This window comes from Hydra viridissima, unplaced genomic scaffold (assembly GCF_058129835.1).
Source record: "Hydra viridissima isolate aposymbiotic clone 2 unplaced genomic scaffold, HvirCarnegie_v1 scaffold_15, whole genome shotgun sequence".
NCBI classification, from domain to species: domain Eukaryota; kingdom Metazoa; phylum Cnidaria; class Hydrozoa; order Anthoathecata; family Hydridae; genus Hydra; species Hydra viridissima.
The window spans coordinates 7,491,431-7,514,387 of NW_028324314.1; the positions used below are offsets into that span (position 1 = coordinate 7,491,431).

At 28.6% G+C, this 22,957-nt stretch overlaps 2 protein-coding genes and 1 long non-coding RNA gene across 5 annotated transcripts; 2 read left to right on the top strand and 1 right to left on the bottom strand.

Annotated features, from left to right (window-relative positions):
- On the bottom strand, positions 1-7,016 carry LOC149878442 (dynein regulatory complex subunit 4-like). Of its 2 annotated transcripts, none has more exons than XM_090073361.1 (12): positions 6,975-7,016; positions 4,933-5,031; positions 4,421-4,688; positions 4,145-4,281; positions 3,721-3,775; positions 3,384-3,589; positions 3,147-3,278; positions 3,024-3,059; positions 2,242-2,460; positions 513-590; positions 318-383; positions 1-238 (listed from the first exon to the last, which is right to left on the bottom strand). In XM_090073361.1, exons 1-12 carry the CDS (start codon positions 6,978-6,980, stop codon positions 98-100), a joined length of 1,443 nt encoding a protein of 480 aa, XP_089929487.1. In that variant the 5' UTR covers positions 6,981-7,016; the 3' UTR covers positions 1-97. The 2 variants fall into 2 exon arrangements, with proteins under 2 accessions (XP_089929487.1, XP_089929488.1); XM_090073362.1 differs by lacking the exon at positions 6,975-7,016 and adding an exon at positions 5,580-5,688.
- A 7,072-nt stretch (positions 7,017-14,088) lies between these two features.
- On the top strand, positions 14,089-16,444 carry LOC145193368 (peroxiredoxin-6-like). Its single transcript, XM_090073235.1, has 3 exons — positions 14,089-14,718; positions 15,381-15,672; positions 15,870-16,444. Exons 1-3 carry the CDS (start codon positions 14,633-14,635, stop codon positions 16,146-16,148), a joined length of 657 nt encoding a protein of 218 aa, XP_089929361.1. The 5' UTR covers positions 14,089-14,632; the 3' UTR covers positions 16,149-16,444.
- Positions 16,445-17,355: 911 nt separating this feature from the next.
- Positions 17,356-19,149, top strand: LOC149878443 (uncharacterized). 2 transcript variants are annotated; one of them, XR_016447680.1, is made up of 3 exons: positions 17,356-17,582; positions 18,059-18,294; positions 19,014-19,149. It is a non-coding gene; the product is annotated as an uncharacterized LOC149878443 (long non-coding RNA). The 2 variants fall into 2 exon arrangements; XR_016447679.1 differs by having other exon boundaries at positions 17,364-17,578; positions 19,014-19,145.
- The last annotated feature ends 3,808 nt before the right edge of the window (positions 19,150-22,957 follow it).

Consider the following 22,957-nt stretch of genomic DNA (forward strand, 5'->3'; position numbering starts at 1 on the left):
TTGGGAATGGGTAAATCTATTTAAATTATTGAAATATATACAAAAATATAAATTAAGTTACACTTTGTGATAAATTTATAACAATATGCTAAAATATTTAAGTTGGTTGAGAAACAAGTCCAGCAGTTCCTTTTCCAAGTCCAACAATGTTTTGTAAAGGTTTAAATCCAAGCTCTTCTACTGGAATTCCAAAAGAACTAAGTTTAGCTTCATAGGTCCGAATCAAGTCATTATGCGCCTTTAAAATATACAATCAACTTATTAGACTATAAAAATTTATTTGCCCTTTTACTTTTAAAACTCTCAAAAAGTTTTACCTTGCTAACTCTGGACAGTTCATAGTGAAGATCTTTAATAGCATTGTTCTTTGAATCAAGTACATCCTGTCAAAATAAACGGTTCAATTAATTCACTGTCAAAACTCTACACAACAATCCTTTCTAATTCGTAACAATTATTGAAATTTGAGAGATCAAACTTAGAGTTTTAAAATCAATCATTCAGAAATTTACCTCGAGTTTGCGAGTGACTATGGTAAGAGCAGTAGGGTCCAAATTTGAAGCGGACAATACTTCATTTAATTGTGCCTCCTAGTAGAAACAATATTGAAAGCAACATTTTAAGGTAAAGTTTATGATTGCATTAGTATAAAAAATCATTTTAACATTTGATATTCCTCTGCCTGAGCTTAACTTACTAATGGGATGTGTCAAATGCATAACTGAATTCATATCTGGCATTCTTTGATACCAGGTATCCCTTGATCATTACTGTGAACAAATTGCTAAAGTAGTATATGTCAAAAAGAAGTTAACTGTTCTGCAGTTTAATGTATAAGTGAAGAATCCAGTACATTCATTTTGTTCATGAAAGACTTTTTTTCACCTTTGAGTACTTACTTCAAAAGCTATCTAGTATTGTCTAATTGTAAAGTTGTTGAAATATAAATTAATGTCAACATTATAGCATGTGTAAGGGGAGTTGCATTTGTCAGTGACATTGCATCTAGAGGGAGAAACTGATGAAAACATCACTTAATTAAATATATACATATGCATTAAATTTCAAAAAATAGAATTTTACTACCATAAATGTTTATAACTTAATTTTTATAACTTAAGTGGAATTAAGATATCACTATTCACTCAAAAAATGCAGTTTTCTCCAATTTTAAAGGTTGCTCTTAACATGATTAGTAATTCCAATAACAATTTCTGGGTTATCTTTTCATACGACTTTAACCCCTTTTTCCATACTGTGTTAACTATGCAATTATCAAATGATTCTACAAATTTCTACAAACAATAGGAATACCAAATGAGAATAAAAAATGGTTCTTAAATAAAAGAATAATTAGATTTTGAGTTCTTCTCATGGTCTTTACATCAAATTCAAACACTTTTTCAGTTTTTCTAATAGATATGGTAGAATTCTTCTCAACTTCAGCTTCCTAAGTTGTTCTATAAACTTCTTATTAACTTTTTTATTCACAGGAGTTAGCATCTAAGTCCTTTTAGCACTATCACATTTTTTTAGCTTTTAAACTATACTTTTAGTCTTTTCAGATATTCTAATCACTTCTTTTGTAGGTGAACCCATAAGGATCAAATTTAACACCTCAGTTCATTTTGCTTCCATTTTAGACCCTTTAAACCAAAACTATTTTTATTCACTTTTTTGTTAAATTATTGTAAGACTTCAACAAATTTTTTTTTTTTATAAATTCACAGTATTTTTAATCATACAAAAACTTCTTTCAGTAAATAGCTGCTGAACCTTGAAGTTTAAAATGCCCCCCCCCCTCCTCCCCTCCTCCCCAAAGAATTAAAGATGTATTAGGCTTATTTTTTGTTTTATCAGATTATTTAAAATTTTTAAGTATCTTAAGTAACTTTATTTGTTTAACTTGACAGTGTAGACACTAGTACATAATACTCTTTAGATTTGGAAGTCAACGTCTTAATGTAATCATGCAAAAAATATTTCTCTTTGACTCAGAAAAGAGAGAACAATATCAACTAAAGAAATTTAAAATTTTTTTTAAGATACTAGTATAATATACTTATTGCAACTGGATGACAAAATATGTTTTAGCAATATTGCATAAGTCTTTGGATTATTAATAAATCTTCCAATTAAAGTACAGCTAAAAGCTATACTCTTTAGGAGTATAGGTTTTAGCAGTACTTTAGCTAAAAAATAAGATATAATTAACATGTTAAATAAGCCTTTTTCAATCACCTTTTTCTCCAAATTATCAGATAATGCTGATAACTTCTTCTCCAATAACAAATTTTTAAAGTTCCCTTTTTGCTGAACTTCATGGATGGCCTTAACAAACTTGGTATAAAGCTCATCTCGTTCTTCCTGAATCTTTTCAAACTGCTGTGTTAAAACTTCATGTTCCCATTGTAACTTCTTAAGTTCTGCTTCTCGGACACGAAGACGTGCTTTAGTACCCTGTACAATATGCCTTCTGCATATATTTATATATAGACATTTATATAAATTCTACATTGATGAAAGTAAACATTTTTGATACTGATGAAGATACTTACAATAATATTTCAATACCTGAATTGACATTTGATATTTTATGAAGTTTACTTTTTTTATAAAAACAAATCAAACTGTATTTTGTGCTCTTAAGCCTTTCATTATTATCAGATACTGCTTTTTATTCCTATCAAGTGTGATAAATTAATTATGTTTATTATTCAAAGAAATTCCTGTTGATTAAGTTAGAAAAAAATTATTTAGAAAAATTCAAAGCAAAAAATTTTTGATTACAAAAACAAAGTCAACCAGTTATCAGGCAAGATGGTGTTAAAAAAACAATAAATAATTTGTAAGACAACTAATTAGCTGCATTAACTTGCATCATTATAATAATTATTATGGCAGAAAATAATAAGTGGCAAGAATTGCTATTGACAAAACATCAAATCTACTTCAGGAAAAATGAGTGCACTATAATTTTATACTATTCAAAGTAGAATTATATAACAGCTAGGAGGACTTACTAGTAAAGTAGCTTTGTCTTTCTCATAATTTGATAGCTATTAAAACCAATAAAGACCAATTTATGCACAGTTATCAAAAAAATTTGAAATTAATTTCAAACTTAAGAAGAAAATATGTAAAACCTGTTTATTTAACTCTAAAACATCAATTTTAGCTTTCTGCAAAGGATCAATTAAACAGCGATTCTCAGCTATTACTTCATTCAAATGTTTCTCTGACCTTTCTTCTTTTTTACGCATATCTTCAACTTGTTCCTACACGAAGACAAATGTTTCATATCTAACAGGTAGTTATAATTTATAAAGAAGTTCAGATCATCCAGATTTAATACACAACAAAACTTTACAAGAAAGCATTACCTTAAGTGAATTAATGAGGGCAAGGTTATTAAGTGTTATGTCATTATAATAATTTTTAATATCACTAAAAGCTTTTTCATGGTTCTTCATCAATGTATTTATTTGAGTGTTCTTTCGCTCTTCTACTTCATGTAGCTCTGTTTTTCTACGCAATTCTAAATCATCTCTCAAAGACAGCATCTTTTTTTCATACTTAACTTCAACTTCTGAAGAAAAAAAAGACAAGTTAATTGGCTATTTTTCTAAACTTTTACTCCCTATTTGGATCAAAACTAAAATAAGAAAATCAAGTAAAATGTCATGTGGTTTAATATATTTAGGTATTTTTTGTTTAAACCTTTTGCCTTCCTTTCAAAGTCATTTTTCAATTTTGTCACATCTTTGTCTTTAGCCTAAAACATTATGTACTAGTTAAAATTTAACAACATCCACTATCTTTAATTATTACAAATGATATATAAGATAAATACATTTTTTTTAAAGAAGAACAAAACAATTAAAATCTTTATATATAGATCATACAACATTCACTTTTAATTTAATAAAGTTATAAACTACTATGTTTTTATTACTTTATCATGGAAATATTTATTCAACAATTTATGTTAATAAGAAAAGTTAAAAATAATTCATCTAGAATATATTTTGATAAAATCAAGAACTTACTCTTTCTACACACACACATGTGAAAACTTACTTTTTCTGCACACACACATATGTAAAAACTTACTCTTTCTACACACACATATGTGAAAACTTACTCTTAAAAGAGTTTTAACAACATCTTCATTAGAAAGTTCTTGTTCTTTAAGGTCAACTTTAAGTGTCCGCTTTTCATTGCGAAGCTTTTGCTCATCGGCATTGTGCTCTTCTTGAGCTAACTTTAATGCAACTACATCTGTATAAATTTTGATTGAAAAAATTAGAGAATAAATAAGGTCATTAAGGCAATAAATTACATTCTAAGGCTGCTTACAACTTTACACATCCAGGCATTAGTTATAAGAAAACACTGAATAAGCAAATAATTTAATTACTTTCAGTTTTTAATTCAGTGATATTATTTTGATGTTCATACAATAAGTGTTTCACTTTCTGCTTGTAAACTTTAATTTCTACTTGATGTCTCTCCTCTGCCTCCTCTAGTTCTCTTTCTTTGTTTCTTATATCAACCTTTTTCTCATCAAGCTGGCGTTTCGTTATTTCCCAAAATGTATTTACTTTATCACGCTCTAATTGAAAATAATTTCTTTCCTCACGCTCTCTATCCAGCTCTTCACGAAGCTTTCTTACATATTCTTCAAGCTATAATAGAAATTTATTTATACCTTCTCATAAAATTGTTTAAAGAATTAGGTATATATCTCCAACTATTAAAAAAACATTCAGCAGCAACTTATAAATAAAACAACAGCTTGTGCTAAATGTAGCACAAGCTATTGTTTTGTAAATAAAACAATACACATTGTTATGTAAATAAAACAATAGCTTGTGCTAAATCTTAAACTTAATTGAATATAAAATAAAAGAGTATGGTAGTTGGTTAAACCTGCTCTTTATTCATCTCACTAGTACTCATTCCATCAGTAATGATAGATGGTTTTTCTTTTGTAACATTTTTTTTGCCAGTTTTCTTCTTCTTAGGACCCTAGTTTATCAAAAAGAGGAAATAATACTTATGAAAATAAAGGCATACAATAAGGAGTACAAAACAAAAACAATTGATGCAAAATACAAAAACACAATTACAAAACTGGTGTAAAATGACCATAAAAAAGGTTACAACAAGACAGTGCTACAGAAAAATGCATTGCAATTCTTCTTGACTGTATAATCTCCAAATATGATGTTTTTAACTAGCCTGCTTGGAAAACAGATTTAACAACTTCAGACCTTTCCTATGGGGGTATCAGAAGTTTAAACTATAAACATATCACAAACATACCACGGAACTTGCTGTGTTGTTATGGAAATGCAAAAAAAAAAAAAAAAGAGCCCAAATTTGTCAGTGCTTAAATAGGACCCATTTATCAGACATAATTTTCAAAACTTAGTATAAAAAAACTACATGAATTAAATTTTCATTTATTGTTCACACTCTGTATATTAGTAAATCCAATAAAAGGTTATAAGGAAAGCAAATCAGATAGTGATTTTTAAGACGCCCTATAGTAATAAGTTTAAAAAAAGTCTTACCATGTTAGGTTCCTAAGCAACCTTTTAAAATCCAAATATGTAAACAGTAATTTTTAAGGCTATTAAAAAAAAAGATCATCAAATTTAAAATAAACTTTCTTGTCATGAAAAAATTAAAAGTACACGTTAAATATATTTATAGATAATTGACATTAACTTATTAACTTATTAATGAGCAAGATAGTGATAAGGCAAATGACCATATTTTTTAGATATTTTTATATACAGTTAGATATTTCTCTTATTCATTTATACCAACTTTGTTTATTTTGGTAGATTTTAAATTACTGAAGAAATCCAAGTTGAAAAGTAATACTGCTCAGAGTGTTAAAATTGTATAACAAAAAAATCTAACTTTAACTACCTCAAATATAAACAATACATTGATTTTTTTTACATAGCAGTTGGGGGGGGGGGGGCATATTTTAGGAGAAATTTTAATTAGATAATTTTTCTTTTTGTTTATCTGTTAATCCAATTACCAATTTCCTTGAACCAAAAAGTTATATATCCTTACAATATGAAGAGAAGAAGTACATTTCATGTTCCCTAATTTACTAAACTTTTATTTTTAATTTTGAGTAATATTAAACTATGTATTGTTTGATGATCAAGTTTAACACTCTGAGCAGTGTTTCTTTTCAACTTGGATTTCTTCAGTAATTTAAAATCTACCAAAATAAACCAAGTTGATATAAATGAATAAGAGAAATATCTAACTGTATATAAAAATATCTAAAAATATTTTCCATTCTTTTAAAAATACTGTAGGTAAATATCAAATTAATGGCTCTGTACTTCAAAAAGTTTAACGCTTTTTGAAGTACAGAGCTATTAATTTGATAGTTACCTACAGTATTTTTTAAAAAATGGAAAATGAAAAAATTAGATAAAATCATTATGTCAAATTATATTTAAATATGAATTTAACTATTAGTTGGGTAGTCAGTTAACTCCAAACTCTTACTAGATTTTCGAAACTACTCATTAGTTAGTTGGTACATAAGTGGTCTTAATGTGTTTGACAAAGACCTCGTTGGCTTCTTATCAAGCAAAAAATATTTTCGAAATCTAGGTAGATCTAAGTTGATAAAAACCCAATTTATTATTGTTCTTCTGTATTTAAAAGTATTTCTACGCATGGCTAAATATATACCTTTTCTCATTTTAGCTAAATGTTTTTAATTCTTACTAATAGGTATATAATCTATGTAACCACATCATAAGATTAAAAACAAGATTAAACGAAACAAATATTTAAACTAAAACTATTTATATAGTAAACTTTAGTTAATTTCAATCAGTTAAGTCACCAAGAAAGTTTAGAATGTAATTCAATCGTGTAATGTGACGTTGTCTAAAGAATATAACATTCGTTAAAAAAAGTAACTTTACTTCCATGGCTTCCGTGAGCCCATTTTTACTAACAGTTTTCAATATGAGGCCATCTAAATTCTCAAGTCCTCGGCTTTTTAATAAAATATTTTAAAAAAGCAAATTTGGCGTTAACACTGATCTCAAAATATATTTATATTTATATTTTGAAAATATAACTATATTTATAGTTACATTTTGAAATCAGTGGGTGTTGAGTTTAGATTTGGGTGAACATAATTAAATACGGAACCCTTAATATACAACATTAACAAATGAATTTGAATTTATTTTGGAATAGCACCAGGGGCGGTAAAATACGCCTAGAATAAGACCCAAAAATTTTCACTAAGTAATTAAGGCTATCCAATTTTTTACAGGACGTTGGTGTGGGTGCCTAGGTTAGCGGTATATTCCATTTTTTTCTGTACAAAGTAAAATTTCCGTAATTTTTGAAAGTTCTTTAAAGAACATGCTGGCTACTTCGAGACAGTAGACAGTAGTTGAAAAGTAAAAAAAAAAGTGTTATTTTATGCAGAAACTACGTACTTATTGTGCATTAAATCTAGTTGCACAACTTGGGGAGGAATGAACTATTGCTTCTCGGGTCGGACTGAACCTGGGCTCAATCGTACTTTTTGTAAATTTTGCGTTAAAAAAGTTTTGTCTTCCGCATAAAAACATTTACAAGTTTGACTTTTAGTATTTCAAAAGTAAATTCTTATGCAACGTTAAAGTAAATTTATTTTTTCTAAGTGTTATAATGCCTCGAGTGCATAGAAGAACTACTTTATAAGCAGAATCTTCCATTAAAGATGAAAGAATCTTTAACTTTAATCTAAGAAGAGAAAAGTATTAAAGAAACAGCAAAGACTTCCAATATCCCATATGCAACGCTTTGCGGTTATTGAAAAAAATTTGGTTGAGGAAAATATAAGACTGACTCCAAACTACATTAAAAGAATATTCATAGATTACAGGCTTAGAACTAAAGGAATATATATTGACTTGTTCAAGAATGTTTTATTGCCTTCTTGTAAAAGAATGTCGGAGCAGCAAAAAAGACTATGTTTTATATTGGAAATGTATTATGTATCAAATCTTTTATCTGAAAAAAGGTAATAAATTTAGGATGCCTGATTCACAAGATATTTTGACTGTCCCTCAATAGATTTTAAACTTATACTACCTATGGCTCACTCCTATCATTTGCATGCTTCACTCCTACTGATGTATGGTTAGGAGTGAATCACTAGGTATACGTGTATTATTGTTTAAGTCTATAAAAGTTTGGAGATATTTTGATGATATTTCTTTTATTACTATTATAAACCCAATACACCAAGCTGCCTTGGGCTCTTTATCCTATATTTTTTCCACTTTTTGATTCATCCTCCTCTAACATTTCTAACAACACCTCTTTAGCGAAAAAAAAATTTATACTTCACTAGTTTAAAACGTATACTTAGAAATCAGTTTTAATGTTTACGTTATGATATAAGTATGGACATGCGAGTTCGAGCTTGAAACATGATAAATTTGAAAAACTCGAGTAAACTTGAATTATTTGACTACAAAATAATTGAACTATTTGAAATCGCAAAATTCTTTAATTAACTCGATTAATTTGACTCTCAAGTATAACATTATTTAATATTTGTTTTAATCAGGTTTTTCGAGTTGTTTAATTTTATCAATTTTTATGTTCTCTTGTTAAAAAAATTAGTTTTCCTACTTTTAATTCTTAATTACTTTTACAAGAATGTTTAAATTTACAGATTTAACTTATTTCCAAACAATTAGCTGCTAAAAGTTTGCTAGTGTGACGAAGGCCTTAAAACGAGAGACTATCGACAAAAAATACAAACACAAGGTTCAAATTTAATATTTAGTAAACTTCATCATAAAATTTTTATGTTTGCTCAATAATTTTAGAATATAAGTAACTTAAAAAACAGATACAAAGAACTATGACGAGTACAAACAATAATTACAATGACGGTTCGCTAGAGCTGTTCTTAAACTTAAAGAGCACCTTTAGTGAACAGTCATTGTATTTATCAACAATGAATAATTTTTTAACCTGTTTTTGAACAAAGCCGATTTTTTTTCAACATTTTACAATTAACTTTTTGAATTGTCGTGCTAATAACAAATTGTTCAAAATCATGTTGATAACATGACGATTCGGTGTTGGATTGATTGATACTCTCATATGATTGCGTTTGTTAAATAACTTTGTCAAAATTTAAAAACTTGATAAACTTAATAAATTCGATCGAAATATTTGAGTGAAAAGTAAACTTGACAAACTTCAGCACAATTTTTTCAAGAACTTGAACACAATTTTTGAAAAAATCGAAAAAATCGAACTCGCCAAATTTGACGAACTTGCATATGCTTAGATATAAGATCAGCTTTTATGACACGTCCGTGACCAAGTATTTACAAATGAAAAAAAAGAATAAAAATTTACCTTCTGCCCGAGTTTACTTTTTTTGATAATTTTAAAATATTTTTAAGATTCAATTGCTGTCAAATGTTATGAAAAATTTTACTTCTGAAGTATTCATTTGAAATGCCAATCATTAGAAAGAGCATGAAGCATAAAATGAGAGGTAATTTTGTCAAAATGTTTTACATTTGTTACTTTAGGGAAGGTAAGAATTTAAGACCAATAAATATTGCCGAAACAATTTATTTAAATCTAAATAAAAAGAAACTACTCAAAAGTTATTAAAAATATATCCTGGAAAAATTATTCAGCAAATTATCCAGGCTTTCCCACCATGCTTCACTCAAAATGTTGAAAAAAGCTGACACTAATCCTTGCTTCACCATGCAACCGTGTACTATGGTCACTATAATTACTGTATATACGCTATAAAGTTTAAGCCTAAATACCAGAGTTATCAGAGGGATAGACAATAATTCGTCTGAATTTTTTTCCCGTGAACTTTGGGAAGTCAGGCGAGAAAACTTTGGTTATTTAAAAAAGTGAATAATGGCGAAATATAATTACGGTTCGCATGTTTAAGGACGAGGGTAATAAACCTTTTAAAAATCAACTATTTTCAACCAATTATCAACCATTTTGCCAAATATAAATATACGTCGAATATATTTTGTAAACCCGTATTTTGAACTTTCAAATTAATGTTTTTCACAGCCTGTTGGTCGGCAAACAAAACAATCTATGTCATTGCTGAGAGCTATTAAAGCTTCTTTTTGGTAATCCTTTAAAGACTTAATAAAAAATAAATCACAAACTATTTTAAAAGCATACTCTAAATTATCCTTTTCGTTTGTCATATTGCTTCTGAATAGCACTGACAATTTAATTAACTAAATTTTGGTGCAACCTTTAATTAACCCCCCGAAACTTTACGATATTTCATTAAGATCAAAGAATTATAGGTAGATGAAAAATTGCATTAGCACAAAACCAAAGTTTTCTCGTCTGACTTCCCGTGAAACTTTAGGAAATTTTCCCGTGAACTTTAGGAAATTCACGGGAACTTCCCAAAGTTCCCGTGAATTTCCTAAAGTTCACGGGAAAAAAAAGTCAGACGAATTATCGTCTATCAGAGGGATAAAATATCAATGTTTTACATTTGAAATTGGTAAAAATCAAAAATGTAAAAAGTATTGGACCCTGTGTGTGTCGGGAAAACCTAATTATCAAGGCGCTGAAAATGTTTCTATCAAAATTGCTGTGCCAAAGTTGGACAAGGAATTCCACATCCCTGTTAATAAATTGAATTTGAAGCATGCAACTCCAGTCTTGGTGGATCATTAACTAAAGTATGGTGGATCTACAGTATGCTGGATTATTTATGATATGAATTTTTAAAAATATTCAGCTTTGGTGTTAGACTTTGGCATTAGTTGACGAAGTTAAAGGGTTACACAAATTTAAGTTCATCTGTCAACTTTATGCCACACACTGCGGCCGATGGTTCAATTACTAACTTGACGCATCGTTCAATAACTTGAGTATGCCAAGAGTATTTAGGAAAGTTGATTATCAGAACGTTTCCTAACTAAACTAAAGTAAGAAGGCGTGGTCCAGTGATAAGAGAATTCTGCTAATTAATCAAATCCACGTCATCTCCAGCTGAAAAGTTTATTTTAGGGATTTGAAATTTTCTAATTTTATATTTTCATTTAATACTTCTTTGATCTTGAACGTATTGTGCACTAGATTTCCAACTTATACAAACTTAAACGTTTGCCCTCATCGTTCAATATTTCCAGAAGATAGTTTTCTGGGTGAGCAAAGTATCGGATTGCGTTGAATTACTGGATCTATAACTGCTTTGACTTCATTGGAGATATACAGTCATTTTTAAATGATTTGAAACAGATGACGAGCTCCATTTTTATATGTAATAAACACTGATAGTGTGTTTGTGTGATGTAAAAACAATATTTATCAAAGCTCGTGGGGAGCCTTAAAACCACAACCAATCTGATTGAATTTTTTTACACATCTCTACTGATATGTAAAAGATAACTTTTCTTCAGTATAAGAGCCAAAAATTCAAAGAAAAATTTTAAGATCTACCCTAATATATAGTTAGCCTGGTACATTAAGACGCGCACATAACTTCATAAGAAAAAATTGGTAGTCATTAATTTGCATTTAAAAAGGTTATAAATTCAAAAAATTCTTTTTTAAATTTATAAATCACTGATTATACTAATATTTAAAAAAAAATGAAAAAAATATATTACTTTAATTACAAACTTTGTAAGATATTTCTCATTTTTCAGCCATTTAACAACCACGTGGTTGTTATATAATTATAATTATATACATTTCTATACTTATATTATAATTATATATATTTATATAATTATAATTAAGTAATTATTATACTTATATAATTGTATATAATTATATACAAATAATTATAACCGCAAAACGCAAGTGGCCACTTTCGTTTTGCGGTTACAATTATTTGCAAAAAATTCAATTAAAATATGCGTTTAAACTAAATTGCTGATTTTACAAAAACTCATATTTACTTCATAAACACATACCACTATTTGAAATTATGAATGGCTTTACAAAACTTGAAAAAATAGTTAAACAAGTTTTGTGAATCAGAAAAAACAATATTCAATATTTTGATTAATTTAAGTTTTATTTGAAAAAAAAAAAAAAAAAGCAATATTTTATGAAAATATACGTACGTTTAAATGTTATGGGGCAACTACAATTGTATAAGCAGAAACTTTATCAAGAACCTATCTATTAACCAATACAACCAAATATATTCAAAATATAAAATCATTGACATAAAAGTTAACTAAAAAACCATTTTTTTAACACTCACGTATACTTAATGGAGAATGACTTTAAAGTGCTGATCTAAATTCAAATTTTAACAGATCTTTATTTGGTTTAATGTTGTCTAAGTTAAGTTTTATGGTCTAAGTTCCAGAAAAAATTTTGTTTCAACCCCCCTTCAAGATATTGCATGGGATTGCTATTCAATTAAATCTGTTAAACTCATTTTTCAAAAATAAATTATAAATGAATATAAATTTGTTATACTAAAAACTTTTACTATTTTAAACGCATAAAGAATTCTATTTCAATTATTTTTAAAATATTCAGTTTATCTTCAGACTGATATAGAACGTTGATACTTAACTTGTTATCATTAGTTAATTATCGAAAAACCAAACGTTAATGCTTAACATATAACAAAACTGTTACTTGATAAAAAAAACATATCTTAAATGAAATGCAAACTTTTCGATTTTTCGGGGCTTTTTATAAAGTTTAAAGCAATCATTATTTATAATAAAGGACAAAGTTTGTATGCGTGTATGTGGGTGTGTTCTTTATACAAATCCACAGTTTTAATCCGATCCTCACCAAATTTTGCGCAAGGTCTAATTTTTCCCAGGGAAGATTTAAAACCAGGTTTGGACCACCCCAGACTCTATGTTCAGGATGCTTATGGCTGGGACAGTTTCAGCCCCCTACAACAACTCCTTGCCCCCGGCGAGGAGGTGATTAGGGAGCTAATAATTTTAATAGCTTTTAACAGTGAAAACTAGTTTGTTATCGACTTTGACTAAATTAACTAAAAGTCGACTAGTCGAAAGTCGAAATTAGTCGACTTTGAAAAATTGAATTCTTGATTTAATCGACTATGGGTCTCCTAATAATCAACCTAATAATCAACCTAATAATCAACCTAATAATCAACCTAATAATCAACCTAATAATCAACCTAATAATCAACCTAATAATCAACCTAATAATCAACCTAATAATCAACCTAATAATCAACCTAATAATCAACCTAATAATCAACTAAATCAACCTAATAATCAACCTAATAATCAACTAAATCAACCTAATAATCAACTAAAAGTCTATTTAGTCGGGTAATCATCCTATTTTTTCACTTGATTTAATTTTATCAATCTTTAATATTGTTATGATGCTTTAATATTGTTATGATAACCAATTAATAAAGAGATATCTTTATGAATAGATTATCTTGTAAAGATAAATTATTTATGCATAAGAATATCAATCATAGCTGTTTTTTTAAATTCAACTAAAATATCTGAACATTGAACCTAATTTGCTGTATCACATAATCTTAACTCTTAGCTTACTGTATATAGCACCATTTCATTAATGTTTCCTTTTTCTTTTTGCTTGCTTTTTAAAACAAAATGTTATTGTTTTTTAAAACAAAATGTTAAGTAATGTGTCCTGGTACTCAGTTAAGGATACGAAAATGTTTTATAAATCTGCCACCCCAAAAAAGGTATAGCTGCCCCATCTGCCCCCACCTATCTACGCCAACGTTTTTTATTAATTAAATTTTTTGTTAATTTTTTGCTCTAATTGTTGTGAAAAATGATATAAAATGCCCATCTGTGTTTTTTTTTTTGCTTTAATTTGTGATAGTAATTTCCGTTTTATTTTGTTTGTTTATTCGACTTTAATTCATCTAATAGATGAATTAAAATTGAACAAAGAAAAGGCTCTTGATAAAACAACAGCATGTGTTATTATAACATTATTACATGCCACCTAGTTTTTTTATTTACTCTCTTAAAGTTCTATTTGTTCCAGAGCATCTAAAAAATGAATTGTCAAGCAGCATAAAGTATATGATAATAATATTCAAATATTATAATCATATACTTTAATGTTGCCAGACAACTTTTTAGTCGAAATATTTGAATAAAAAGTTTTATTCAAATATTCGACTAAATCGATATTTAGTCGGTTTAGTCGATTTTAAAAATGTATTAGTCGATTTTGGTTGACTTAGAAAAATACATTAATCGATTTAGTCGACAGTCGAATAATTTCTAAGTCGTAATAACACGAGTGAAAACCAAAAAGTTGTAAATATGTGTTAGCCGTTTTTTTATGACGATTATTGAGGGTATTCCAGCTAGTTATTTATGTATCTCAATCTAAGCTAAAGCTATGGTTTAGTCAATGTTATTGCCAAGTTAACGCAAACAAGGTGTTCTAAATTGAGTTGTTAACGCAAGTGGTTAAGCATATAAACCGAACGTAAAGGATTAATAAGGTACTTTCCTAAAATAACTCCCGTGTACTGCCGTACATCTAATGGTCACAGTGAACTGATATACAACACCCAAACTAATATTACATAAAAGTACTCATCATGCCAAACCTTGGAGATCTTATGCCCGACTTCTTTGCTTATTCAACTGAAGGTAAAATCAAGTTTCATGATTGGATCGGAGAATCGTAAGTTTAAAATTAAGTCTAAATGTTAAAGAGAAAAAAACGTAATTTTGCTTTATGAATAGTATATACTGTCTTTAATGAGCTGATACTTCTTAGAATGAACTTATCCTTTAAAAAAAGTAAAGCATTTTGATTATTTTTTCCTCTGTTTTACCTAACTTAAAGTTTCTAAGATCAAAATGTTTTTTTTACAAAAAAACGCCTAAGTATATCTGTCTTAAGCATGGAGAGTTTCTTCTGCAGCTTCTGCAATAAAATTCATCCAGGTCTTCTCGCTTAGAAATGCATGAATACTATAAATAGCGTTGTAAATACCTGGTTTTTCTCATCAGGCTTGGATTTTGTTAAAATTTACCAATTCCATTAAAATTGACAAGTACCAATTTTCAAAAACTTAAGATGTACTGTTTACAAAATTAAAGAATTTTTTTAGGAAGGTATAAATTTCAAATTGTTATAAATCAAGCCAAAAGTTTGGTTGGTCATAGCTTGGGAGCAGTATATTTTGTTGATCTAAAATTTTATATTCCTAATATTACAGCTGTATTTTATTAACTGTAACTATTATTTTATCTGAGATGTTGGCTGTAAAAGTAAATGATTTTGTCTTACTTTTACATTAAATGTCTTACATACAATTAAAATATTGTAGTTAACCTTAGGTGGGCTATTTTATTTTCCCATCCAGCTGACTTCACTCCAGTCTGCACTACAGAACTCTCAGAAGCTCAAAATTTAGCTCATGAATTTTCCCAACGTGGTGTTAAAATGATTGCATTATCATGTGATAGTGTTGAATCTCACAATGGTTGGATTAATGACATCAAAAACTATACAAATGGTAATTTTAGTTTTCCAATCATCGCTGATCCAAATCGCAATATTGCAGTTTCACTTGGTATGCTAGATCCTGATGAAAAAGACAAAGAAGGCTTTCCATTGACATGCAGAGCTGTAAGTTAGTTTTTACCAAAATTGGCTTCATTTTATTATATTGTTTGTGTGTTTGATAAACTTAGGCTGTATATCAGCCATTACAACTACTGTGGTAGGTATAAAGACTGTTGAATTACAATAGTGTTTTCTATTATTCTTATGAGTATTTTTCATGGTCCACATAGATTCTAATGTCCATTTTTAAATCATTTCAGGTTTTTGTCATTGGTCCTGACAAAAAACTTAAGTTGTCTATTCTTTACCCTGCTACAACTGGTCGAAATTTTAATGAAATCATCCGTGCTATTGATTCACTTCAATTAACAGCTATCAAAAAAATTGCCACTCCTGTTAACTGGGCTCCAGGTGATGAGGCCATGGTAATTCCTTCTATTAAACCTGAAGAGGTCTCCACATACTTTCCTAATGGCATTCGGCAAGATGAAGTTCCTTCAGGAAAAGGTTACATGAGATTTACCAAGGATTATAATTAATTACTTATAGAGTATCAACATTTATTATTTATATGTTTTGGTGTTGTTTGTAATTAAGTTTATATAATTTTAAAAGTAGCTGCTCCCTTATTTAATTAATTTTAGATAAACTTTAATTTGATATTTCTTGGTTCGTAAACCTATTAACACTATTCAAAGATTATTTCATAATATATTGTTCAACATTTTTGCAATTTATGCTACAACATGTAATTTGTAACTTTGATCAAGATGTGTTGTTCCTTTAACCATAATGTTATGAATGGAAAAATAAACGTGGCCTAAGAATGAACAAACTGTTTGCTTGCATGCATTTATTCTTGTTAGATTATATATTTAGAAATTTTCTGACTCCCTTATTAATAAGACCCCCATTCGCCTGGTATTTAGGGATCGTATATAAATCACCCGAAAAATCCTAATATTCTTCGGGAGATTTAAAAATACCTTATGCCTTGGTGCATCGTAATACGATGACCACCCCTTACCTCCTTTGGTCTGTTATTTTTGTTGCTTCCGAACATCCGTACTAAAATAGGTTAAAATTCTGAAGGGCTGTTATTCAAAAGACTAAAAAGCTGCTATAGATGATACATTAATAATTTGATATCTTCAACGAACCAAACGACTAAAATGACACAATTTTACGTCAAACCAAATCAATTAACGATTCGTTCATACAAATTTTTATTTACATTAAAATTGGTAATGACTGAAACTTTAAAAGCAAGGAAGCAAATCTAAGATATAACTAAGTTATATCTATATTACTAATTTTACTGATAAAAAATGAAATTAGACCGCCTCTTCACCCATATTTACCACCTTAAAACAACCTTAAATTGACTGACAACACTCCCCCTTCCCCCGCAGAGACTATTAACATATGCATGGTCCAATCATATATATAAACTAGATATCTAACTCGCACTTTCGCAGTGAAGCAAATTTTTTACCAGCCTGAAATGATGCAATTATAAATAAAAGCCAAACAAAAATGAAGTATTGTCAGTTTAAATAAAATGGCTACAGGCATTAAAAGATTTGAAAACCTACTTCACTTTTTCTTACGGAATTTTTGTGAAGTAAGACATCTAGTTAATATATATCATCGGCATAGACGTATAAGAGATGGGGTCACTACTATAAAACTCATTCCGATCGGAAATAAAAAAATCGTAAACCCCATGAATTTCTTCGGATTCGACAAAATTGGCGTAAACCCGATAATCCATAATTGCCTCTACTATAAACATTTTTTTTCGTATCGTAAAAACTTTCCGACGAAAATGTTAGCGGATTCATGAAAAACAAAAAGATATTATCTAGTTAATCCATTGTTTTTTTACATTTTGTTATGTTTATATTATGGACAGTTGTGCAAACTTTCAACTAAATGCCACAAGAAAAACAAATTTCAAAAAAGAAATGTAGGTAAACCCAATATCCTTATCTTAAATATACATTAAACTTATTTACAATTATGTATCTTTCTGTGCAACTACCACAGTCCTACGTTCACATGTTTTAGGAGTTTTAAGACGTTCTTTATCAATTTACAAGGCCAGCTAATCAATGTTTTATTAAACGATTAAAACCATTAAATAGTTATAAGTAATTTTTTCACTGTAATTTTCCTGTTATTGACATACCACAAAGACAATAATTGTCATAGAACTTCCAATAAAAAATTTTTTTTTTCTAAAGCATAACAAAAACAGGCACACAACCACAATTAAACAGTAATTTTAAAGAAGTGAAATTATTATGTCATGTTAAATAATTTTCATCACATTACATCAAAGTTATTCTTTATTGTTATTGTTGCCTGTTTGTGTTGACCCTATACATAATACTATTCTCACACATAGTTCATTATACTTAATGTGCTTTAATGTTTTTTATCCAAGGGGACAGAAAAAAGACGTCTACATAGCTCGAGTGTCACTGAGTTTGTCACAAAAATTTGGCAGGCAGGATTAAACAATTCAAAGATGCTTTAATGAGAAGTTTTGGTGAAAAGTCACAGATGGCTCAAAAACACCAAAGGTTACCAATCTTGAAAAAAACCTGGGCATCTGAGGCTATCTATTCTAAAGCAGTTGCAAATGGACTCCCCATTCCAAACATCTACTACCTAAGACATGTAATAATTTCTTACATTTCCAAAAGTATTCTAAACCTAGTTTTAAATTAGATTATCAAGTTTTATTCACATTAGATGTTAGTTTGTTTTGTTATAAAGCAGGATCCATTTTGACCAGAAAAAATGTATAAGTCCTGAATGCAACTTAAAAGGAAGCCCTTAAAAGGAAGCCTTCGCCACTTCTACTACTCTATAAATAACAATAAATACCTTTAAAAAACATCAAAAACATCCTAAAAGTTGTTCTAGCAAACTAAAATTGAACAATTCGACTCCATTTATTTAAAATTTTTTTTAGGAGAAATTAAAGTAATAATCAAGCTTGCTCTGACCAATCGAAAACTTTTTCTGTTGTCTCCTGAAAAGTTTAATTCTCTTTTTATTTATTTAGAGAAAGTCACTGGTTATCATATCCTTGATAATTTTACTTTATAAAAAGTATTGCTTTAGTATCACCTGTCTATGTTGACCCCTAGATGCCATTTACACATTTTGTGAGTTGGCAAATTTGTGTCATTTTTACTAAAATAAAAATTGCCAGGCATCAGTTTTAGTTACCTGACAATATTTTAATATAGTAAAAGTGACCTATTGCCCAAGGTGTAAATGGTTCCTAATATAGACAGTGCAAAATGCTGCAATAATGCAATATCATAGTATAGGATGTAATCAATGTTGTAAATTGTTACAAACTTAAAATGTATTATTTAACTATGTAGGACTTCTGGGACAACATCAAACAAGTGACTACAAAGATGGTGACAGATTCTAACAAAAGTAGTATGGGGAGTCAAAAGCTAATACCACTGGATGAGATTGTTTTTGACATTAGACTTAAATAGTTCTATAGAATATAGTACAACTAGAATTAAATTCTGAGTTTTTATATTCAAATTCAGTGTGTTCTACTGCAATATAAAGAAATCTAGATAAAAGTATTTGTAATTGGCAAAGCAGTTTCTTTCATTATTAGTGACACTAACCTTAATAGTCTCTATTTTTGCAAATAATATTTAATGATTAACTTGGCGTTTGATATTTGTGGAGAAATTCATATGAAAATAGAGTTTGGTCTGAAAAAAGTAAGAAATTTATTCATGCCCAAATTCATATTTTAAATTTCTTACCCACTGTTGATTATCTGTTGTCGAGTAGACAGTGAAAAATGAAATGTGGAACTTATTATTCTAATTTTGTCAATGAGAAATGTTAGAGATTGAGTTTGATTTCTATTTTTGTTTTCAAAACAAGGAACTGTTTAAAAAAAAGCTAGCTCAAATTATCGGATTTACGATTTCCGCTACACAAAGATCGCGTAAACTTTAATTGGGTTTTTACGCTGAAATTAGCGGAAATTACGAAAAAATATGTTTATAGTAACAATCCGCTTATTTCAGCGGGTTTCAGATGAAATGGTCGTGAATTCCGATCGGAATGAGTTTTATAGTAGTGACCCATGGACGTGTAACTCTGTTTTATATCAAAGAGGCCGAAGAAATCAGCGAGCCATGCGAGTTTCCGTCAGACTCTAGATTTTCACCCGTCAACAAAAAAATCTGTTTTAAAACTGTTCAGAATAAGACTGTTCAGAATAAAGTAACTACTTCACGTGTTGACAAATTAGTTATCAAATTACTCCAAGGTAAAGGAAATTAGTTGCCGTCACGAACAAATTTGCATCATTTTTTCAAGATGAACATTTGTAAATTTGGGAACTTTTTTCGCGTAAGCAAAGTCTGTCAATCATAAAATAGACCTGTATGGATAATTTTAAGATAACAAAAAAAAGTATAGCGAAATATAAAAAAGCTTAAATAGAATTTTTTGTCAAGATCTGATTTCATTCAATTCCTTGGTCCTTCATTCACCAGGCTTAATTTTGTGTATTTTTTGAGTATTTTTTCTGATATGTCGCCATTTTTTGACTCGACAACTCTATAAGCTTCATAATATATATTCCACTATGTATTATTTTTTAGTAGGTGTATTTCTAATGGGCTTTTTTACAATTTATTTGATATAACAAAACCTTTTACAAAGTTATTCAAGTTTATAATTATCTTGCAAAATGCGGCCAGATATTTCATGGTTTTGTTTTTCATATTTCATATATTATTTCATTTGTCATAAAAGGCACATATAACCCATTTGTTTTTGTCAAATAAAAATTAGTTTATATATAGCTGGTAAATCACATTACATTAATATTAAATACTTAGTTATTCTTGCGGTTTGCCATAAATTGGCTTTACTAAATTCTTTGAAACTGTGACAAATTATTTGTTCTTTATTTTATTTATATTTATTTTATGTATAAGTTTTTTATCCTTAACTATATATTTTTGTTGTTAAACATTAAAATGGAAATTTCTATAACATTCATAAACTGGAAGTCTACAGCAATATAATAGATGGAGTAGTTCCCTGGGCATGAAACCAATATGCTCTAGGTAGCTATAAAACTAGTTGATATTTTGTATTATCTCTAGTTATACATGTACTAAAGTAGTTAAATGATCTCAATTTCTATATCAACATCAGCGTTGTTTCTTAAAATATTAAGAATGTCTATCTTTATAAAATTGAGCTTAAAACTTGGTTCTATTGCTGTTATCTTTAATAACTAAAAGGAAGTTGATGTGATTGGTTAGACGAGACCAAAAATTTTCGACGAATCCGACAGTCATTAATATAATTTAATTTCTATTGTTTAAAACAAAAGATTTTTAACAATGCGCAACGAGCATAGTTCGCAAAGAAAGCAATATCGTTGCACGCCCATATCTTACACGTCCATGACAATATATAACAACTTTCCAACTTCTAGTTATCTGATAAAAATGTTTTTACCCCTAAGACAAGAGCAAAAAAATGCAAAATCTTAAGTTGATAGTCATAATATGAATTGTTAAGGGAACTACCATCTGTAAGCATGTTAAAATTTTGAGATTTTGAGGAACCCCTGAGGTAGTAAAAAATAATTTGTTAAACTATAATGCAATACTGGAATCGGAAAAAATGAAATTTTAATACCATATTATGATAGTTAAAAAATTAGCTCGTTGGACCGCCCAATTCAATACCATTTTGCATACTGTTTGAAATATGGAATTTTTTAATATAGGGTAGGGCGGGGCTAATTGAGCATTTTTTACTAAACCTAATAGATCTCTTGAACGGTGCGTCAGATTTACATAATATTTTCACTATTAGAAAGATAATTTTATCTGCTAAAAATTGTTTAAGAAAAAAAAAATCGTTTTTAGAATTGTTTGAGAAAATATTCCCTAAAGTTTACCGAGCTGCTCAACCGCTGCCCCAGCGGGGGGTAAGTTGAGCAGCTGTGTAGAGTAAATTAAAAATAAAGTTAGTAAGTTAAGATTTTTATTTCTGAACTTTGGACTTATATTTTATTGACTAAGTAATATTTAAGTAAAAATATTTTTAAAAGGAGCAAAAGTTTTATAGTTTTAAATCACATTTACATATTTTTTTTAAAAAAAAGGGTTTTAGATATTATTTTAAATTGTTAAGAGTATTTAATAATGATTAACTTAAGTGCTTATAGACCTTAAAATGTTTACCCAACGAAATTTTTTTCTCCGTATCCGATAATGCCGTTTTATTAATTAATTTTATTAATTAACTTTATCAATTAATTTTATTAATTAATTTTATCAATAAATTTTATTAATTAATTTTATTAATTAATTTTATTAATTAGTTTTATTAATTAATTTTATTAATTAATTTTATTAATTAACTTTTTTTCAAACCTACTCAACCTACCCCGACTAGACTAGGTGACACAAAAGTTAGGTTATAAAAAGAACTCTAATACTTAGGGAAATTTGGCTAAGTATAATCGAAAGTCATGGGTAGTAAATTGGTAAAATATCAACACTTAAGTGTTGCCAGATAAATGTTTTTTTAAGAATCTAAGAAAAAAAAAGTAACAAAATTTTTTTTTTCTTTTCGAAAAAAAAAAACTTTACTATTTTTTTCGAAAAAGTACCCGTGCATCTCACTTGTCCGCGGTCCAACAACTATTTGATGCGCATTCTATTACCATTTCATATATACCTATCTTTCATCCGTTAGATGTTTTATCATTTGATGCGTAGTTTTTGAGATATTTTAGTTGCCTAACTTTCCCCTATGCTCAACTAGCCCCGTCCTACCCTACTTTTGAAAACTCGCATCGGCAGCATAATTTCCTGTAAAAGGATCAAACAACTCCTGGAGATAAAGTGAGAGTAAAAGTAATACAACCTTTCTTGAATGACATCATTTAAAATGTTTTTTTATTTTCAATTGTAAGCCTGACAGTACTCATGCCGAATGAAAAGCTTATCATAATCAAACCCATAAGTATGATTTATGAACCATGTTCTCCCAAATAAGAGCCAAGATTGAATTGTTTTAAACAACATTAAAGGTGTTGCTCATATAAGTCGAGTAGCTTATTAAACTGTTTCGCTTTTCCAAGACGTAGCTCATCTTTAATAATATAAGAAACTCAAGTATAGTTTTGTTTTAAATACATTACAAAATATTTACTTTTAAAGTCACATTTTTAATTTGCAGTAATAAAAAAGTCCGACTGATCAAGCTGGCAAGCATAAGTTTGTCTAAAAATTTTGAATTTATCTTTGTCGGCTAA